Below are 16,601 nucleotides of genomic sequence, written 5' to 3'. Positions count from 1 at the left end.
TTAACTCAAAGTTCTTGTTTAACATGTGGCAACACTTATTCATGGATAACCACCTGTAGTTCGCGCTCCTTTTACAACACAAGATTTCCTGGATTACTTTGAGAAGAATATAGAAGACATTAGGTTAAACATATCCCAGCATGCCTTAACCCAGCCACTACACCCTGCTATTGAGGTGGGCACCATTACTAAGGTATTATCTAGATTTACAGAATTTGAGAATATTTCTTTAGGCATGCTGACGAAACTCGTAACATCAACAAAAAGCACAACCTCTTCATTTGATCCTATACCAACAAAACTGTTTAAGGACCTGTGGCCCACTCTTGGGCTGACTGTGCTGGAAAATATTAATCTTTCTTTAACTTCTGAATCTGTTCCTACATGTTTTCAAATCTGCAGTGATTAAACCATTATTTAAGAAACGTAATCTTGACCCTAGTGTATTGAAAAACTATCTGCATCAAATCTATAATTTTGCTCTAAAATTCTGGAAAAAGTGGTTTCACGGCAGCCCGTAGAATATCTTACTGAGAATAATCTCTTTGAGCCACTATAGTCTGCTTTTAGAAAATGTTATTCCACAGAGACGGCTCTCACTAAAGTGGTGAATGATGTTCTGCTTGCATTGGATTCAGACACCACTACGGCTCTGGTGCTGTTAGATCTCAGTGCTGCATTTGATACCATGGATCATCATATTCTACTTGATAGGCTGGAAAATCATTTTGGGATTACTTGGAGTGCCCTTGCATGGTTGACATCATACTTGACCAGTCGTTCTCACTGTGTTTTCTGCAGTAACATACCTATAACCTTAGTGACATGAAATTTGGGGTTCCACAGGTGTCCGTCTTAGCCCCCCTGCTTTTCTCCCTTTATATAGCACCCCTTGGGCACATACTGTGGCATTTTGGGATTATCTTTCACTGCTATGCTGATGATGCTTAGTTATACATGCCAATAACTGCTGGTAATCTCATTCACATAAAATCCTTAGAAGATTGCCTTGCATCTGTGAGAAGTTGGATGTCTAGAAACGTCCTACTTTTAAACTCTGATAAGACTGGGTCGTGGTCCAGTGAGACATCGGCATTAATTTGACCAGTTAACGGTTAGCCTAGGCTCGTGTGTCATACATCACACTGACAAAGTGAGGAACCTTGCAGTAATTTTTGATGATCCTACATTGTCCTTTGACCTCCACATTAGAAATATTATGAGGACTGCTTTCTTTTACCTGCGAAATATAGCGAAGATTCATCCCATCCTGTCTATGGCTGATGCTGAGACCCTGATCCATGCATTCATCTCTTCTAGATTGGACTACTGCAATGTTCTATTTTATGGTTTACCGCAGTCCAGCATTAGGGGTCTCCAATTACTTCAATATGCTGCAGCCAGACTTTTGACACAAAGCAGAAAGTTTGACCACATTACACCCATTTTGGCATCGCTTCACTGGCTTCTTGTCTATCCCTTCACTGGCTTCTTGATCAAATTTTAAGATTCTGCTACTAGTCTATAAAATTGTTCACAGACTGGCACCTCCATACCTGGCTGACCTAATTAAACCTTACGTACCGGCCCAGGCTTTGCGTTCTCAGGGTGCAGGACTACTTTGTGTCCCTAGCGTGAATAAGAAGTCTGCGGGTGATAGAGCTTTCTCTTATCATGCCCCTGTTCTGTGAAATGATCTCACTGCATCAATAAAACAGTTAGATTCTGTAGAGACTTTCACGTCCAGACTTAAGACGCACTTGTTTTCCCTTTTGTATGGCTAGCATACTGGCATGGTACTTGTATATTTCTGCGTTTTCTTACTCTTTTAATTTATTTTATTATGAAACGGAGCGTGCCGTGGCCTCAACTTTACCTAAATACCTTTTAGTGAAGCTTCGGGCTAGTGGCCAGTGATCACCTTAGTATTTCCTATTTTTCTTGTTGTTTAATGCTGACACATTATACTGTATTTCTTGTCTTTCTGATGCCTGATTCTGTTTTTCTCTCTGTTTAAGGTGCAGCTCCATCCATAGATGCGTGTGGTATTTGTGCTGGAGATCCTCCTGTCCTGTGCACAAACAGCATTTCCTGTATATTCGTTTTGCGAATTGTTCTGTAATTTATGTCTGTACCATGGTCCAAGCAGAGGGTCACCCCTTTGAGTCTGGTCTGCTTGAGATTTCTTCCTCAGAGAAAGTTTTTTATTGCCACTGCTGCTCTGGGGGTTAGTAAGGTTAGACCTTACTTGTGTGAAGCGCCTTGAGGCGACCCTGTTGTGATTTGGCACTATATAAGTGAAAATAAATTGAATTGAAAATTGAAAAATTACCGTGACTGAGTTAAGTGTCATGTTGCCATTACAATGACTGAAAACTGTACAGTGTTTGATGTGTTCCACCACCGTCTCTGTTTGTGGGTGTGTAAAAATAAAAGCACTTGCTTGCTGCACAATACAGAAAAGACAAAAAGCTCTGTATGCGTGTGTGCACATGTGTAACTTTGATTACGGACAAACTGAGGAGAGCTGACATTTGCCGTTTGGTATGCCTCTGTATTTTGGGTCAAGGATGAATGCCGCCAAAATGGAATGTTGATAGGACTGATTATTTTTGGAGAAACTACAGATATTAGCTAACAATACTGAACAATGGACATTGTTAATTACATTCTGGACTCACATGTCATTCCAGCAGGGGGCAGTAAATCATCGTTATATTAAAATATGAGCGTGTGCATGCATTATATAAATTCAATGTAAGTACATAATATGATTGTAAATACATTAAAAACACATGGATGACACAAGAAAGTGAAAACACAGTGAGGAAAATAAGTATTTGAACACCCTGCGGTTTTGCAAGTTCTCCCACTTAGACATCATGGAGGAGTCTGAAATTTTCATCGTAGGTGCATGTCCTCTGTGAGAGACATAATCTAAAAAAATCCGGAAATCACAAAGTATGATTTTTTAATAATTTATTTGTGTGTTACTGCTGCAAATAAGTATTTGAACACCTGTGAAAATCAATGTTAATATTTGGTACAGTAGCCTTTGTTTGCAATTACAGAGGTCAAACATTTCCTGTAATTTTTCACCAGGTTTGCACACACTGCAGCAGGGATTTTGGTCCACTCCTACATACAGATCTTCTCTAGATCTTTCAGGTTTGGAGTTTCAGCTCCCTCCAAAGATTTTCTATTGAGTTCAGGTCTGGAGTCTGGCCAGGCCACTCCAGGACCTTGAAATGCTTCTTACGGAGCCCCTCCCCAGTTGCCCTTGCTGTGTGTTTGCGGTCATTGTCATGCTGGAAGACCCAGCCATGACCCAGCTTCAATGCTCTTACTGAGGGAAGGAGGTTGTTTGCCAAAATCTCGCAATACATGAACCCATCCATCCTCCCTTCAATACGGTGCAGTCGTCCTGTCCCCTTTGCAGAAGAACACCCCCAGAGTATGATGTTTCCACCCCCATGCTTCACGGTTGGGATGGTTTTCTTGGGGTTGTTCTCATCCTCTAAACATGGTAAGTGGAGTTGATTCCAAAAAGCTCTATTCTGGTCTCATCTGACCACATGACCACATGACCGAGGGAGATTGACAGTCCTCTTGTGTTTCTTCCACTTTCTAATAAATAATCATAACAGTTGTTGTCTTCTACCAAACTGCTTGCCTGTTGCCCTTTAATCCATCCCAGCCCTGTGCAGGTCTACAGTTTTGTCCCTGGTATCCTTAGACTGCTCTTTCATCTTGGCTATGGTAGACAGGTTGGAGTGTGATTGATTGAGTGGTGTCTTTTATACAGGTAACAAGTTCAAACAGGTGCAATTAATACAGGTAAAGAGTGCAGAATAAGAGGGCTTCTTAAAGAAAAATTAACAGGTCTGTGTGAGCCAGAATTCCTGCTGGTTGGTAGATGTTCAAATACTTACAGTAGTGTTCAGAATAATAATAGTGCTATGTGACTAAAAAGATTAATCCAGGTTTTGAGTATATTTCTTATTGTTACATGGGAAACAAGGTACCAGTAGATTCAGTAGATTCTCACAAATCCAACAAGACCAAGCATTCATGATATGCACACTCTTAAGGCTATGAAATTTGGCTATTAGTAAAAAAAGTAGAAAAGGGGGTGTTCACAATAATAGTAGTGTGGCATTCAGTCAGTGAGTTCGTCAGTTTTGTGGAACAAACAGGTGTGAATCAGGTGTCCCCTATTTAAGGATGAAGCCAGCACCTGTTGAACATGCTTTTCTCTTTGAAAGCCTGAGGAAAATGGGATGTTCAAGACATTGTTCAGAAGAACAGTGTAGTTTGATTAAAAAGTTGATTGGAGAGGGGAAAACCTATACGCAGGTGTAGAAAATTATAGGCTGTTCATCTACAATGATCTCCAATGCTTTAAAATGGACACAAAAAAAAACAGAGACGCATGGAAGAAAACAGAAAACAACCATCAAAATGGATAGAAGAATAACTAGAATGGCAAAGGCAAACCCATTGATCAGCTCCAGGATGATCAAAGACAGTCTGGAGTTACCTGTAAGTGCTGTGACAGTTAGAACACGCCTGTGTGAAGCTAATTTATTTGCAAGAATCCCCGCAAAGTCCCTCTGTTAAATAAAAGACATGTGCAGAAGAGGTTACATTTTGCCAAAGAACACATCAACTGGCCTAAAGAGAAATGGAGGAATATTTTGTGGACTAATGAGAGTAAAATTGTTCTTTTTGGGTCCAAGGGCCGCAGACAGTTTGTGAGACGACCCCCAAACTCTGAATTCAAGCCACAGTTCACAGTGAAGCATGGTGGTGCAAGCATCATGATATGGGCATGTTTCTCCTACTATGGTGTTGGGCCTATATATCACATACCAGGTATCATGGATCAGTTTGGATATGTCAAAATACCTGAAGAGGTCATGTTGCCTTATGCTGAAGAGGACATGCCCTTGAAATGGGTGTTTCAATAAGACAATGACCCCAAGCACACTAGTAAACGAGCAAAATCTTGGTTCCAAACCAGTAAAATTAATGCCTCGCAGATGTGACAAAATCATGAAAAACTGTGGTTATACAACTAAATGCTAGTTTAGTGATTCACAGGATTGCTAAAAAAGCAGTTTGAACATAATAGTTTTGAGTTTGTAGCGTCAACAGCAGATGCTACTATTATTGTGAACACCCCCTTTTCTACTTTTTTTAATAGCCCAATTTCATAGCCTTAAGAGTGTGCATATCATGAATGCTTGGTCTTGTTAGATTTGTGAGAATCTACTGAATCTACTGGTACCTTGTTTCCCATGTAACAATAAGAAATATACTCAAAACCTGGATTAATCTTTTTAGTCACATAGCACTACTATTATTCTGAACACTACTCTATTTGCAGCAGTAACATACAAATAAATTATTAAAAAAAATCATACATTGTGATTTCCAGATTTTTTTTTTATTTTTTTTTTTAGATTATGAGTATGTCTCTCACAGTGGACATGCACCTAAGATGAAAATTTCAGTCCCCTCCATGATTTCTAAGTGGGAGAACTTGCAAAACCGCAGGGTGTTCAAATACTTATTTTCCTCACTGTATTTCCACTGTGGTCTATTTAAAAATCAAATGACAAAATACAAGTGATAATAAAATATTAGTCATAATAATACTGATAATAATAGTGTCTATATGATAACAAGCATCCAAGCAATTTATAAATACATCATAATAGTGTCTATATGATAACAAGCATCCAAGCAATTTCTAAATACATCAAGACAGTAAATTAACATTAAAAAATTACATAATTAACAGGAAATGAAAGGATTGAAAGCTGTTGAGGTCTGAAGTTCTAAAACATTCTGGACTCACACGCCATGACAACTCATTATAGAAACTTTGCATAATTTATTACCACCCTTGAAAAATGTCAGCCACCTATTTTATAAACACTACCCAATCTAGAGCCCATGGATCCCCACAGGCAACACCTTAGTATTCTTTATATTCTTTTCTGTGGTTTGTTCGTTTTCTGGCATATTTTGCACCTTGCTCTGTTTTGTGTGACATCTGTCTTTTCGAACTCAAACCACATCCACTAGTGAGGTTCTTCCACATCTTGCAACTAAATTTTCTGAGGTAGGTTGCAAGGCTAGAGGTGTTTTTATGTTGTCTCCTTTTTCTCCTCATTTTATTTTTTCAACCATAGACATGGTAAGAGCTCATCTGTTTCGTGGTGATGCTACTAGCGAGAGATCATGTGGATTTCTGCTCTGTTATGTTGCCAAATACAGCTGATGATTTCCAGTCCAAAGGCTGTTGAAACACGGCATTTAGCCTGTAAAATAAAATTAAAAACCACCCAATCTGGCAACATTGCTCTGCTGCAACCAGGGTCTTAAATTCTTGCAAACATAACATTGCACATGGTTAAAACAATCACAATATAACTATAGACAATATATGTATATCACACACCCTTACTCACTTGTAAAACAAACTGCTCTTTCTCCTCATGTGTGAGTTAGGCTCTCCAAAGAGGAGGCAGTTCCAGCGCCAGCGAGCAGCCAGCGAGAGCATGGACCAAGACGACAGCGACATGCATCACATAGACCTCATCCAGTACATTGCTCGCACCCAGGATGTTGCATACCACCCCAGGCAGGCTTCCACGTGCCTCCTTTCATCTCCTTCCACACCACCCCCCTCCCTCGGCAGGTATCTTTAATTTCCTTGCCATTCATCCTGTCCACTGCTTTGCTGCCTTGCACTCATGTTTCTGTTTAAGCTATGAAGAACCCCTTTGGTATCAACAATGCTCTTTTTGACTCAGTAGTTAACAGCTCTAAATCCCAATTATCCACTACTTTGCCTCAATGTTCAGTTTTTATTTATTTATTTTGTCCAATTGCAAGAAAAAAAAATCGACGTTTGAAAGTTGCAAATGAGGGCACAGATGGAGAGGGACATAAGGTAAAGTGGAGACACACCGTTGTTTAGAAATACAAACTGCTTGTCTCCTGCTCCTGAGCTCTCCTCTCAGTTCTTCCTCAGTCTCACTGGTTCAGCTGACATTTTACTGGCTGTGTACTAATGTCACTAGGTATTTCTATTTCTTCTTGATGAAGCCCAGCCTTCACACATCAAATTGATCAAGTTCATTGATCACGGAGGCACCAGTGGCTAGCACTGTGTCACAGCTGATCATCATCTGTCACCTTTGCAACAAACCACTGCTGAACCATGCCTCATCCACACAGCAAGTTAGAAATGTCAGGTACTTAAACAAAACTAAACATAAAAATAACATTAAAAATAAAGTATAATGACTAAATGTGTAAGCAAGGGGTATTTAAAATAAAGTTCCACCATTTTCGATACCCACTTACTCCAATTAAGGGTCATGAGGTGGCTGGAGCCTATCCCAAAAGTCACAGGGCAAAAGGTGGGTGGGTGCACTCTACATAGGCCACTGATTCATCCGAGGGTCACATCCACTACTATAAGCAACAGGTTTGGCATCATGTCACACAGCAGCCTGCAGTGAAGGTTCTTGAAATGGCACAATATCTCCCCCTGGTGGACATTTACTGTTATGCAGGTACAATCAAATTTCACCAAGAGCTTTCGTGCATGCATGGACAAACATATTCAACTATGGTCAATTTAAAGCCTCGAAATCACAGAACCTGCATGTCTTTAGAGGTTGGAGGAAGCTGGAGCACAAGAGGGAAAACATGTGACCTCATAAAGTTTCATGTGATATCGGTTGGTATCACGAACACTCAATGTGCACCCCATCCATTACTCGACAAACATCACTGCAATAATCTCACTCGGTCCAGACTCTCTACAGCATATCCAGCATGATGGAGGGGTGCACAGAAATTCTGTGGGTGAGAAGAAAATGTTTTTGAGCTAACTATATTTATAAACATACTGCAGTAAGGTTTGATATCATAGCTACTAGAAATCAAGGTGTGTTTTTGTGCTCCCCCTGTATAATTTTAGGATTTCCCAAAGTACACTTCTGTTGAGTTTATGGGTTGAGAATTATGATGTATCTGACATAAAAAAAAAACATTCCACCGCTGACATGATCTGATAATGTCATGTACAAAATACAAAGGTCATTGTGGATATTTAAAATTTAGAATAATTGCAATGTGGTACTTTTCCAGTATTATTTTACATAACAGTAATAGCTCATCTGATAGCTCAAATAACCATTTATTTTCATTTAATGGAAAATAATTCAAAGAAAATACAGATTTTCTTTGCATAGTTCCTGAACTTTGCCATTCACTCAAAAATCTGGTCATAACTAATGTGAACATAATACAAAAAAAAAATGCTTTATTACGTTTCTTACAAATTGTTTTCGCTCATTTAGGAAGGGATTTCTGAACATCACTTTGCTTACTATTCAGTGGTTTGCTGTGTAAATCATTCAACAGCAGGCATTGCAGATCATAAAAATCATTGTGCACTGTGAGCATGGCCATGTCATCGATTAATATGTGACTTTGTTTTGGGTTCTTTCATTTTATCTTGTCTCTCAATGTTTGTACACTACAGGGTAGAGGTTGAGGTGATGGTGGAGCCTAGTTGCGGTCATGGTGGACCAGGGGTGACTGGCCTTTCCCCTGATCCACAGGATGAAGGATTGTTGCTGGCTAGAAGGGAAGGCACTGACATTATGGACACATCGGATAGCCAGGATCCCCAGTTACTTTACCGAGACATCTGGACCCTTCGTGCATCATTAGAACAATATGCCGCCTCTGACCAAAGCAGCAACAATGACAGGAACTCCATCTGCAGCGATGCTGACAGTGTGTGCTCGCTGGGCGGACGCACTGAAACAGACAAAGGAGGACTTCTCAGCTGCTTATCCCAGGATTTAGGGTATGAAGCAGAAGGTGGAGAGGATGAAAACGACTCTTTGATGTTCAGAGAAGAAAGGGTGGGTATGAGGGAGATAAAAAAGAGGAAACAGGGCAGCACAGAATCTGAGCGAGGGGGTAGCGATGGAGAAACAGGAACTCGAAAGTTGCTGCAGATGGACAGTGGCTACGCATCCATAGAGGCTCCATCCCGTGGCCCAGAAGACCTGCGACTGTTTGGGGCCAGCAGCAATGGCAGCAGCAGCCCCAAGGATAGAACAGCTCACGAGAAACGCCACCACTTTACCAGTGCAGGGAGAAGTGGTACTATCGGTGAGAGTTTTGAATCTTATCTCTTTGAGGAGGAGCCAGGAGATGAGGTGTTGTTGGGTGCTAGTGGAGGTGTTTCAAGAGAAACAGGTGCTGGTTCAGTGAGTTGGTTCCCCTATGGTCAGATGTTCACGCCCCGAGAGGCTGTAGAGCCATCTCCCCAACCACGGACCCTGCACCGACGAGACTACAGCATTGATGAAAAAACAGACGCCCTCTTCCATCAGTTTCTCCGTCATGACCCTCAGTTTGACCAGCAGGAGTCACCCGTCAAGAAACATCGGTCTCGTATCCATCTCCGCAAACAGTGGCAGCGCCACAAGCAGTGGAGCGATCCTGGTGTCAGACACTTCCAGACATCTTTTGAGAGACAGCGTACCCCTCTACGAAGGGGTGAGAGTGTTAACTACCCATTGGACACAAGCTACCATAGCACGCTTCCACGCATTGTCAGTGCACCTGACGAAGAGTCCAGCGACGGCGCTAGCAGTACGCCCGAAACTCCAAAAGTAGAACTCTCAGCTGCAAAGGATGAAGGGACGCAGATTGAGCAGGGTGTCCAAGGGAAGACTGAGGGGGACAGCACCACTGGTAGAGACGCTGAGGATCAGACCTCTCTGCCACTTCTTCCTACTTCTGTCTCAGAGACTCATGGAGGTTCAGGTGAGCATTCTGACCCTCAAGAGGACAGCAAACAGTTTGTGGCTCCTCCTGAACCCATAGATGAACGGTCACCCCCTCAGCCGCCGGACTCCTCAGGCTATGGCCCACAGACCATCACAGCCGAGCTCACGGACAAACTGACAGCTAACCTAGATGAAAGGCTGTACATGGGCCTTCGCAGGACCAAGGACACAGCACCTGAGTGTGTGACAGTGATGGCCACATACGCTTCTCCAGACCACAGCCCAGTGTAGCAGGGCTCCAGGTGTCCTCATCAGCCTCACTCCTGCTGTTACACTTTTCTTTCTGTTTGATTGGTTCTGCATTAGTTTCAGCCTGAAAGTCTCTCTACATACAGTTCGAATGGTTGTGCTCCATAACCACACACACTGGGACGTATCCTTAAAATCAGTCTAGAAATAATTGTGCTTCAGTGTGTCGAAATACCTCGATATGTAACACATTTAATTCACTGGATAAATAAAAAAATCCTGTAGTTCCTATAGGAGTTCTTACAGTAGGTCAGTGCACATGCAATGTGCATATGAGACTGTGCATAAGTCTCAGGCACCCTATGTGGTTAGTCGAAATAGAACGTTTTGTTTAAAAATTAAAGTAGAAATGTCCAAACATTTCATTAAGTAATTAGCAGTTAAGTAACAAACTCATTTTCAAATTAAAATATCATATGAAATACTAAGATAGGTATATATTCCGCTCTAGTTGTACTGCTCAGTAGGTGAAAACACAAAAACACATGCAGACGATCTTCAATAATAAAACAATGGTAAAAACCCAAGTTCAACCTGCCTTCTTATGAATTGCAGGAATCAACTTACGCATTTTGAAAGGTGAAAATTCCTCACACTGCTCACTTTTTATATTTATTTTTAAATATTAGCTATTTAAGTGTTTTATTTAAACTTTAGCACAGTACTGTAGGTATTACGATACAAACTTATATACAGTAAGAGAAGATTTTATCGTAATTTTCCACCTGTAAGTATTTTAAGAGCAGCTCTGCTGCTGTCGTTCTCTAAGAATCGTTCCGTTGAGATCAGGTAAAGCTCGGAGCCAGCGTGGCCGAGGAAGGAGAAATAGATTTAATGTTTAAAAAGTGATATATTTTATTTTGATTCAGGACTGTTTGAGGATATGACTCTGATATAATAAAAAATATGTGTATGAGGTTGAAATATTTTTGGATTCCGTCATAAATTTGAAGTGGTTGCTTGGAGTTATTCGCCTCAATGGGTATTCATAGTTTGAAATGACTTTTTTTTGGGGGGGGGGGGGGGGGGGGATGTATGTGTGCATTTGTGTGTCTGAAATTGCATCTTAGCTAAGAAATATATGTCAGATGTCATTATTTGTTATTTATCTGTTTCATGCATTAAGGTATGTTCTTGTACGTCTGCTTTTTGCTGCCTAATAACTAAGAAAGCAGTTATTTTGAGCATCTTACAGGATAGCATCTGTGCCAGTGTTTCATACAGTGTGTACTCATTTCAGCACTTTTGAATTTGTGACTCCGTATGATATGACGCTGTCATGATCTGGACAGAACACTTACTTTGAGTCTCAGTAGGTTTACAGCCAAAGTGATGGGAATCATTGAACCCATCACATGGGGTGCCGCGCTCACACTCATCTGTGTTTGATGAATTTATAAGAAAGGCATGCCTTCTTGTGCATGGAGCTCACTGATTGACTTTATTTCTCCACTTCTCGTGTACTTCTTGGTATCTGTCCTTAATTTGCCGAGGACAACCTCTTTCTTCCAGAGTGAATGATTTGTTGTCAATTTACTGTATTTGACTTCCTTTTGTCAATCTGACAAAATCAGTGCTTCAATTTCATTGACACCAAGAAACAAGAAAAGTGCAAAAAAATAACTCATCTGGTGAAAATTTTTTTTCTTCCCAGAGGTGAAGATTTTAGCGGCCGCATTTAGGTTTACAAACCTAGCTGTGAGCAGGCTGACTGGAATTCACTTTTGCATATAAAGGGCTCTACCTTGATGATCTATGGTGCATGGTCTCAAGCACATAGCATACATGCATTTGGGGAGTGTCTAACTCCATGTTACTATTTACACAGCACGGAATATGTGTGCAAATTAAAGCAAAGTGGGACTTAGTTACTTATTTAAGTGTGGGTCTGTTTGGGGTACAACATGAAATCAGATTAATGCCGTCCGTCATTCCCTTTAAGCCAGTGGGGTCCAGAGTATTCCAGAAAGGGGCCAAGAGGCTACAGGTTTTCTTTGCACTGACTCCAGCAGGTGATTCCACTGATTGAACACATGGGATGATTGGGATGAGATGGGTTTGCAGCGTGCAGGAAACCTGCGCCCTCTTGTCCCTTTCTGGAATGTCTTTGTACTCCACTGCTTTAAGCTATAAGTTGCACGTTGATATTCTGATGGTGGACTCAGAAGTGAGAGGTTTTCTGTCTGGTGAGGAAAGGACACTGCACACTTTGTCAAAGCATGCGGGTGGATCAGGAGCAGACGTGATCAGCTGCAATGAGGTGAGGGATTTTAGAATGTTGTCCTCCAAACACTGACTCAACCCCCACCCCCCAGACACCATTGCCAGCCTTTTTCTGGTGTTGTCTGCCAGCCATCCTGTGATTGTGAAGGGAGAAAGCCAGCAAAAGATACCAGAGTGATTAAAGTTTTGTGTTTTCTGTAAGTTTTTACTTTTATTGTTTTGTGGTAGTATGATGAAGTCATGCTCACCCATGTGTGTACCAGTGTACAGAGTGTTTGCACATCGTAAATCTGCCTATTGTGCTAGAGTGAAAAAAAAACACAAAAACTCAGTGATTGACTTGCAATACACAATAACACACGGGCACACTTCATCCTTTGAGCCGGATCACAATGACCTTGCTTCTATAACGGCACTAATCAGCAGCACAGAAGTAAAATATCAATCCACTTGTCAGATAAAATGCAAGTGATCTTTTTTTTATCATTAAAAAAAACATTCTGACAGCTCTGGCAAAAAGGGAAGGCAGCGGCATTTGCCACAGAATAAAAAATGAAACGCCTCCACAGTCATTGCATAATGACGAGAGAACAGCAACAGTTCCAAACTGCTGAGGATGCTTCCAGATCTCTGTACATGATATAATGAGACATTTTTGTTTGTGCATTTGTTCCACTACGTCTGAGATGCTTACACCAATTTCTACCAAAATTACTGTGTTCAGGTTGACCCCAGAAATATACTTGCCTTATGACCGTCCATTCCAGTAGAAAACCAACTTCATCGTGAAGAAAATCGTACAGACTTATCCTGCACCCGTTACCCAGGGACCCAACCACGGGACACTCAGACATGTGGAACTTTCAGATTTGCATGCTGTAAATGATCTTAAAATTTTACTGACTGCTTGAGAGCTGTCCTTATTTACCATATTTACCTCTGCCAACGACATTGAACGAATATTCAAAAATTCATAATTCTGTCAAAAAAGACCAACTTTCTTTCATATTTGAGCGTGTTATGGAGGATGGTATCTTTATTGACAAAGTTTGATCCAGATTACAGATTTTGTGCCCATTTAAATTTAACATTGAAGACCCTGTTTAATGTATATTTTACATTATATCTTAATCAAACGTGCCCCAATCACTCATATTTGAAAGTGAGGTGCAGACTGGCACTCACTATCACCTGACAAAGTTTGATCCGGATCTGATCCAGATTGTGGATTTTGTAGACACACACACACTTATCTTCAACCGCTTAGTCCAATTAAGGGTTGCGGGGGACTGGAGCCTATCCCAGCAGACATAGAGCGTGAGGCGAGGTACACCCTGTACAGGATGCAGGTCTGGCACAGGGCCACAAACAGACAAACAAACACAGTCACACCCACGGACAATTTAAAGATCCCAGTCCACCTAACCCGCATGTCTTTGGATGTGGGAGGAAACTGGCGCATCCAGAGGAAACCCACACAAACACGGGGAGAACATGCAAACTCCACACAGAAAGGCCACAGGCGGGAATTGAACCCATGACCTTCTCGCTGTGAGTCAACAGTGCTAACCACTAATCCACCATGCTCCCCGATTTTGTAGACATTTGAATTTAATACTGAAAAGCCAATTTGATGTACATTTTTCATTATATCTCAATCACTCTCATTTGTGACAGTGAGGTGCAAACTGACACTCTCAATGAATAGACTAACTTTGATCCGCATTTGATCCGTACTGCAGATTTAGCGGATATTCTTTTTAACATTGAAAAGCACTTTTGATCTATTTTTGTATTATATTGTAGCTTATGAAAAGCCACTTCTAACAAGACTTTGACCTTGAAAATTTTTTCCAAGGTAAAAATTTGTGGAATTGGAAACTAGTGTTGGCGGAGGTTTGTGCTACTCTAGTTGTCACTGTGAATTACAATGACACATCGTACAGATGTGGATAATTGTGGACTTGGTCACACAACTCTTAAAACTTTTTCACGATTTGGCGTTGCTGCTGATCATCGTGATAGTGCTCTTCGTGTGTATACTGTATCTAGAGGACACATTGCAGTCATTTTTGAGGATGTGCACTACTGACACACCTAAAAGATGCAGAATACACAAGGCAGCAATCATGCATATGTTAACACAATGTTAAAAGCAAGTATATTTCTGCCCCAAGGGGTTTGTTTTGGCAGTGGCCAAGGTCACTGGAGTTAATGTTTAAAATTACGATTTTCACTCTGACATCCATCACACTTGTCACACTTGTCTCGATGGGTTCTGGAATTGCTCAGGTGAAGTCAAATTTAAAGGTTTATCACTGGAGTCAGGATCGTTGAGGTTAAAAGGTCAAATTTGAGGTTTTTCCACTCCAATTTGCATCAAATGTTGCACACATTACGGAGTGGCTTCCAAAATTGTGCAGCAAGGTCAAATTCGCTAAAGGTCAGTCACTGTGGCCAAGGTCATGTCTTTCTGCTTATTTGTTGGCCTGCTCCACCCAGGTCGTCTTGCTGATTTCTACCAAGCGTGATATGTCAGTGAACGATCACCCCAACATTGCCTTTAAAGAATTGATTTTGGCAAATGTAAAAGAATTTCAACATTATTTGGACCAAAAGTGGCAAACACTTATGTGGATTCCAGAATTGTCCTGACAAGGTCAGCCAGAAGTCAGTCATTTAGGTTAAAAAAAGTCAATGTCACTGGGGTCAAATGTCAAAAATGGTCATATCCATTACTGTCTTCATGCCCAATGGTACTTTTACAAAAGTTTGTACAAAGTTAAAAGTTTACTTTGTATACAAGCAGAACGTGACAGACTAGCTGATGTCCTTTATTAGGTTTATAGACAGATACTGTACGTGGGGGCAGTGTGCTAAATAATGTTTCTGTACTAACCAGTAACCTGTCCGATGCATCGATGCCTAGCTGTGTGTAGGTCTGCATGAGTTCGTACAAATCTTCATGTTTTCTCAGACTCACTGTTTCCAATTAATGTGCACTAGTTTAAGGCAGAATTGAAATGTTGGTGTAACTAGAGATTTTATATTAAGCCATGCTAGGATGCTGTAACTGATGAGATTTTGTGAGATTTATCTCTTGAAAGCATTTCTGTATTATTTGCTTGTTAGAAAACTGCATCATTTCTCAAAAGAAAAAAGTGAAGCCTTTTAAACAACTTTGCTTTCCAAATCTGTTGAGCCTTGAGGGACCAAATCATAAAAAAAGTGTTATTTTAGGGTTGTTTTGCAATCTGTGAATAAATGAATGAAGCATAAATGGGTTTAGCTTGCCTCATTTCTAAAGTGTAGTTGGTAATCAATGCATGGGAAGCCATCACAGATAAGGCTCCCTCTCCTGAATCTCCTGCACTGATTTCTTGCCTTTTCTTATCACTTTGCAAATGATTTAGAGGAAAAACCCAAATCCAGCCTGTGATCAAGAATGGGAAATGACCAAATGTCTGCTTTACTTTTTTTTTAACTTGTGGTGGTTTATACTATACATGGTACAGATCACACATATGTCCATAAAACTGCTTTATCCTGCCAAATGGTAGTTTTGACTGTAATAATTACAAGGGAATGGACAAACTATTTGTCCCCTCTTATTTTTGTGTTCTATTTTTATATGTCATAATTTAACATAAAATTAAGATAACCTGATTGAATACAAACTTTTAAAATAATTATTGTACACACAGAGCAGGGTAGCATGGTGACCAAGTGGTTAGTGTATTGGTTTCCAGTTCTAAACCACTCGTGTTCATTCACTATGTACAGTTGTGCTCAAACGTTTACATACCCTGGCAAAATTTTTGGTTTTGTGGCAATTTTTCAGAGAATATGAATGATAACATAAAACTCTTTTCCTTCTTGCACAGTCACTCATTACACTGGTACACTGCAAAAACTGTCCCTCTCAAAATAAGCCAATTAATCCAATATCTAGCCAAATTGGCTTGTATTAAGCAAAAAATAATAATCTTCTTCTTTGTCTTTCAGCTGTTCCCGTTAGGGGTTGCCACAGCAGATCAATCCTTTCCATCTCACCCTGTCCTCTGTATCTTCCTCTGTCACACCAACCACCTGCATGTCCTCTCTCAGCACATCCATAAACCTCCTCTTTGGTCTCCCTCTTCTCCTCCTGCCTGGTGGCTCCATCCTCAGCATCCTTCTCCCTATATACCCTGGGTCCGTCCTCTGCACATGTCCAAACCATCTCAATCTCGCCTC

The 16,601-nt window shown here is 40.8% G+C and overlaps 1 protein-coding gene across 2 annotated transcripts in view; it reads left to right on the top strand.

Moving 5' to 3' along the window:
* Positions 1-10,352, top strand: part of cbarpb (CACN subunit beta associated regulatory protein b) — a 50,822-nt gene extending 40,470 nt beyond the window's left edge. For both annotated transcript variants that reach the window (XM_034180272.1, XM_034180273.1), the window contains 2 exons: positions 6,520-6,709; positions 8,570-10,352. In XM_034180272.1, coding sequence (XP_034036163.1) covers positions 6,520-6,709; positions 8,570-10,124 — 1,745 coding nt within the window. In that variant the 3' untranslated portion in view covers positions 10,125-10,352. The remainder of the gene's footprint in view (positions 1-6,519; positions 6,710-8,569) is intronic.
* Positions 10,353-16,601: the final 6,249 nt, after the last annotated feature.

Source organism: Thalassophryne amazonica, chromosome 10, assembly GCF_902500255.1.
Source record: "Thalassophryne amazonica chromosome 10, fThaAma1.1, whole genome shotgun sequence".
NCBI lineage: Eukaryota > Metazoa > Chordata > Actinopteri > Batrachoidiformes > Batrachoididae > Thalassophryne > Thalassophryne amazonica.
This window is presented reverse-complemented; position numbering and strand designations above follow the sequence as displayed.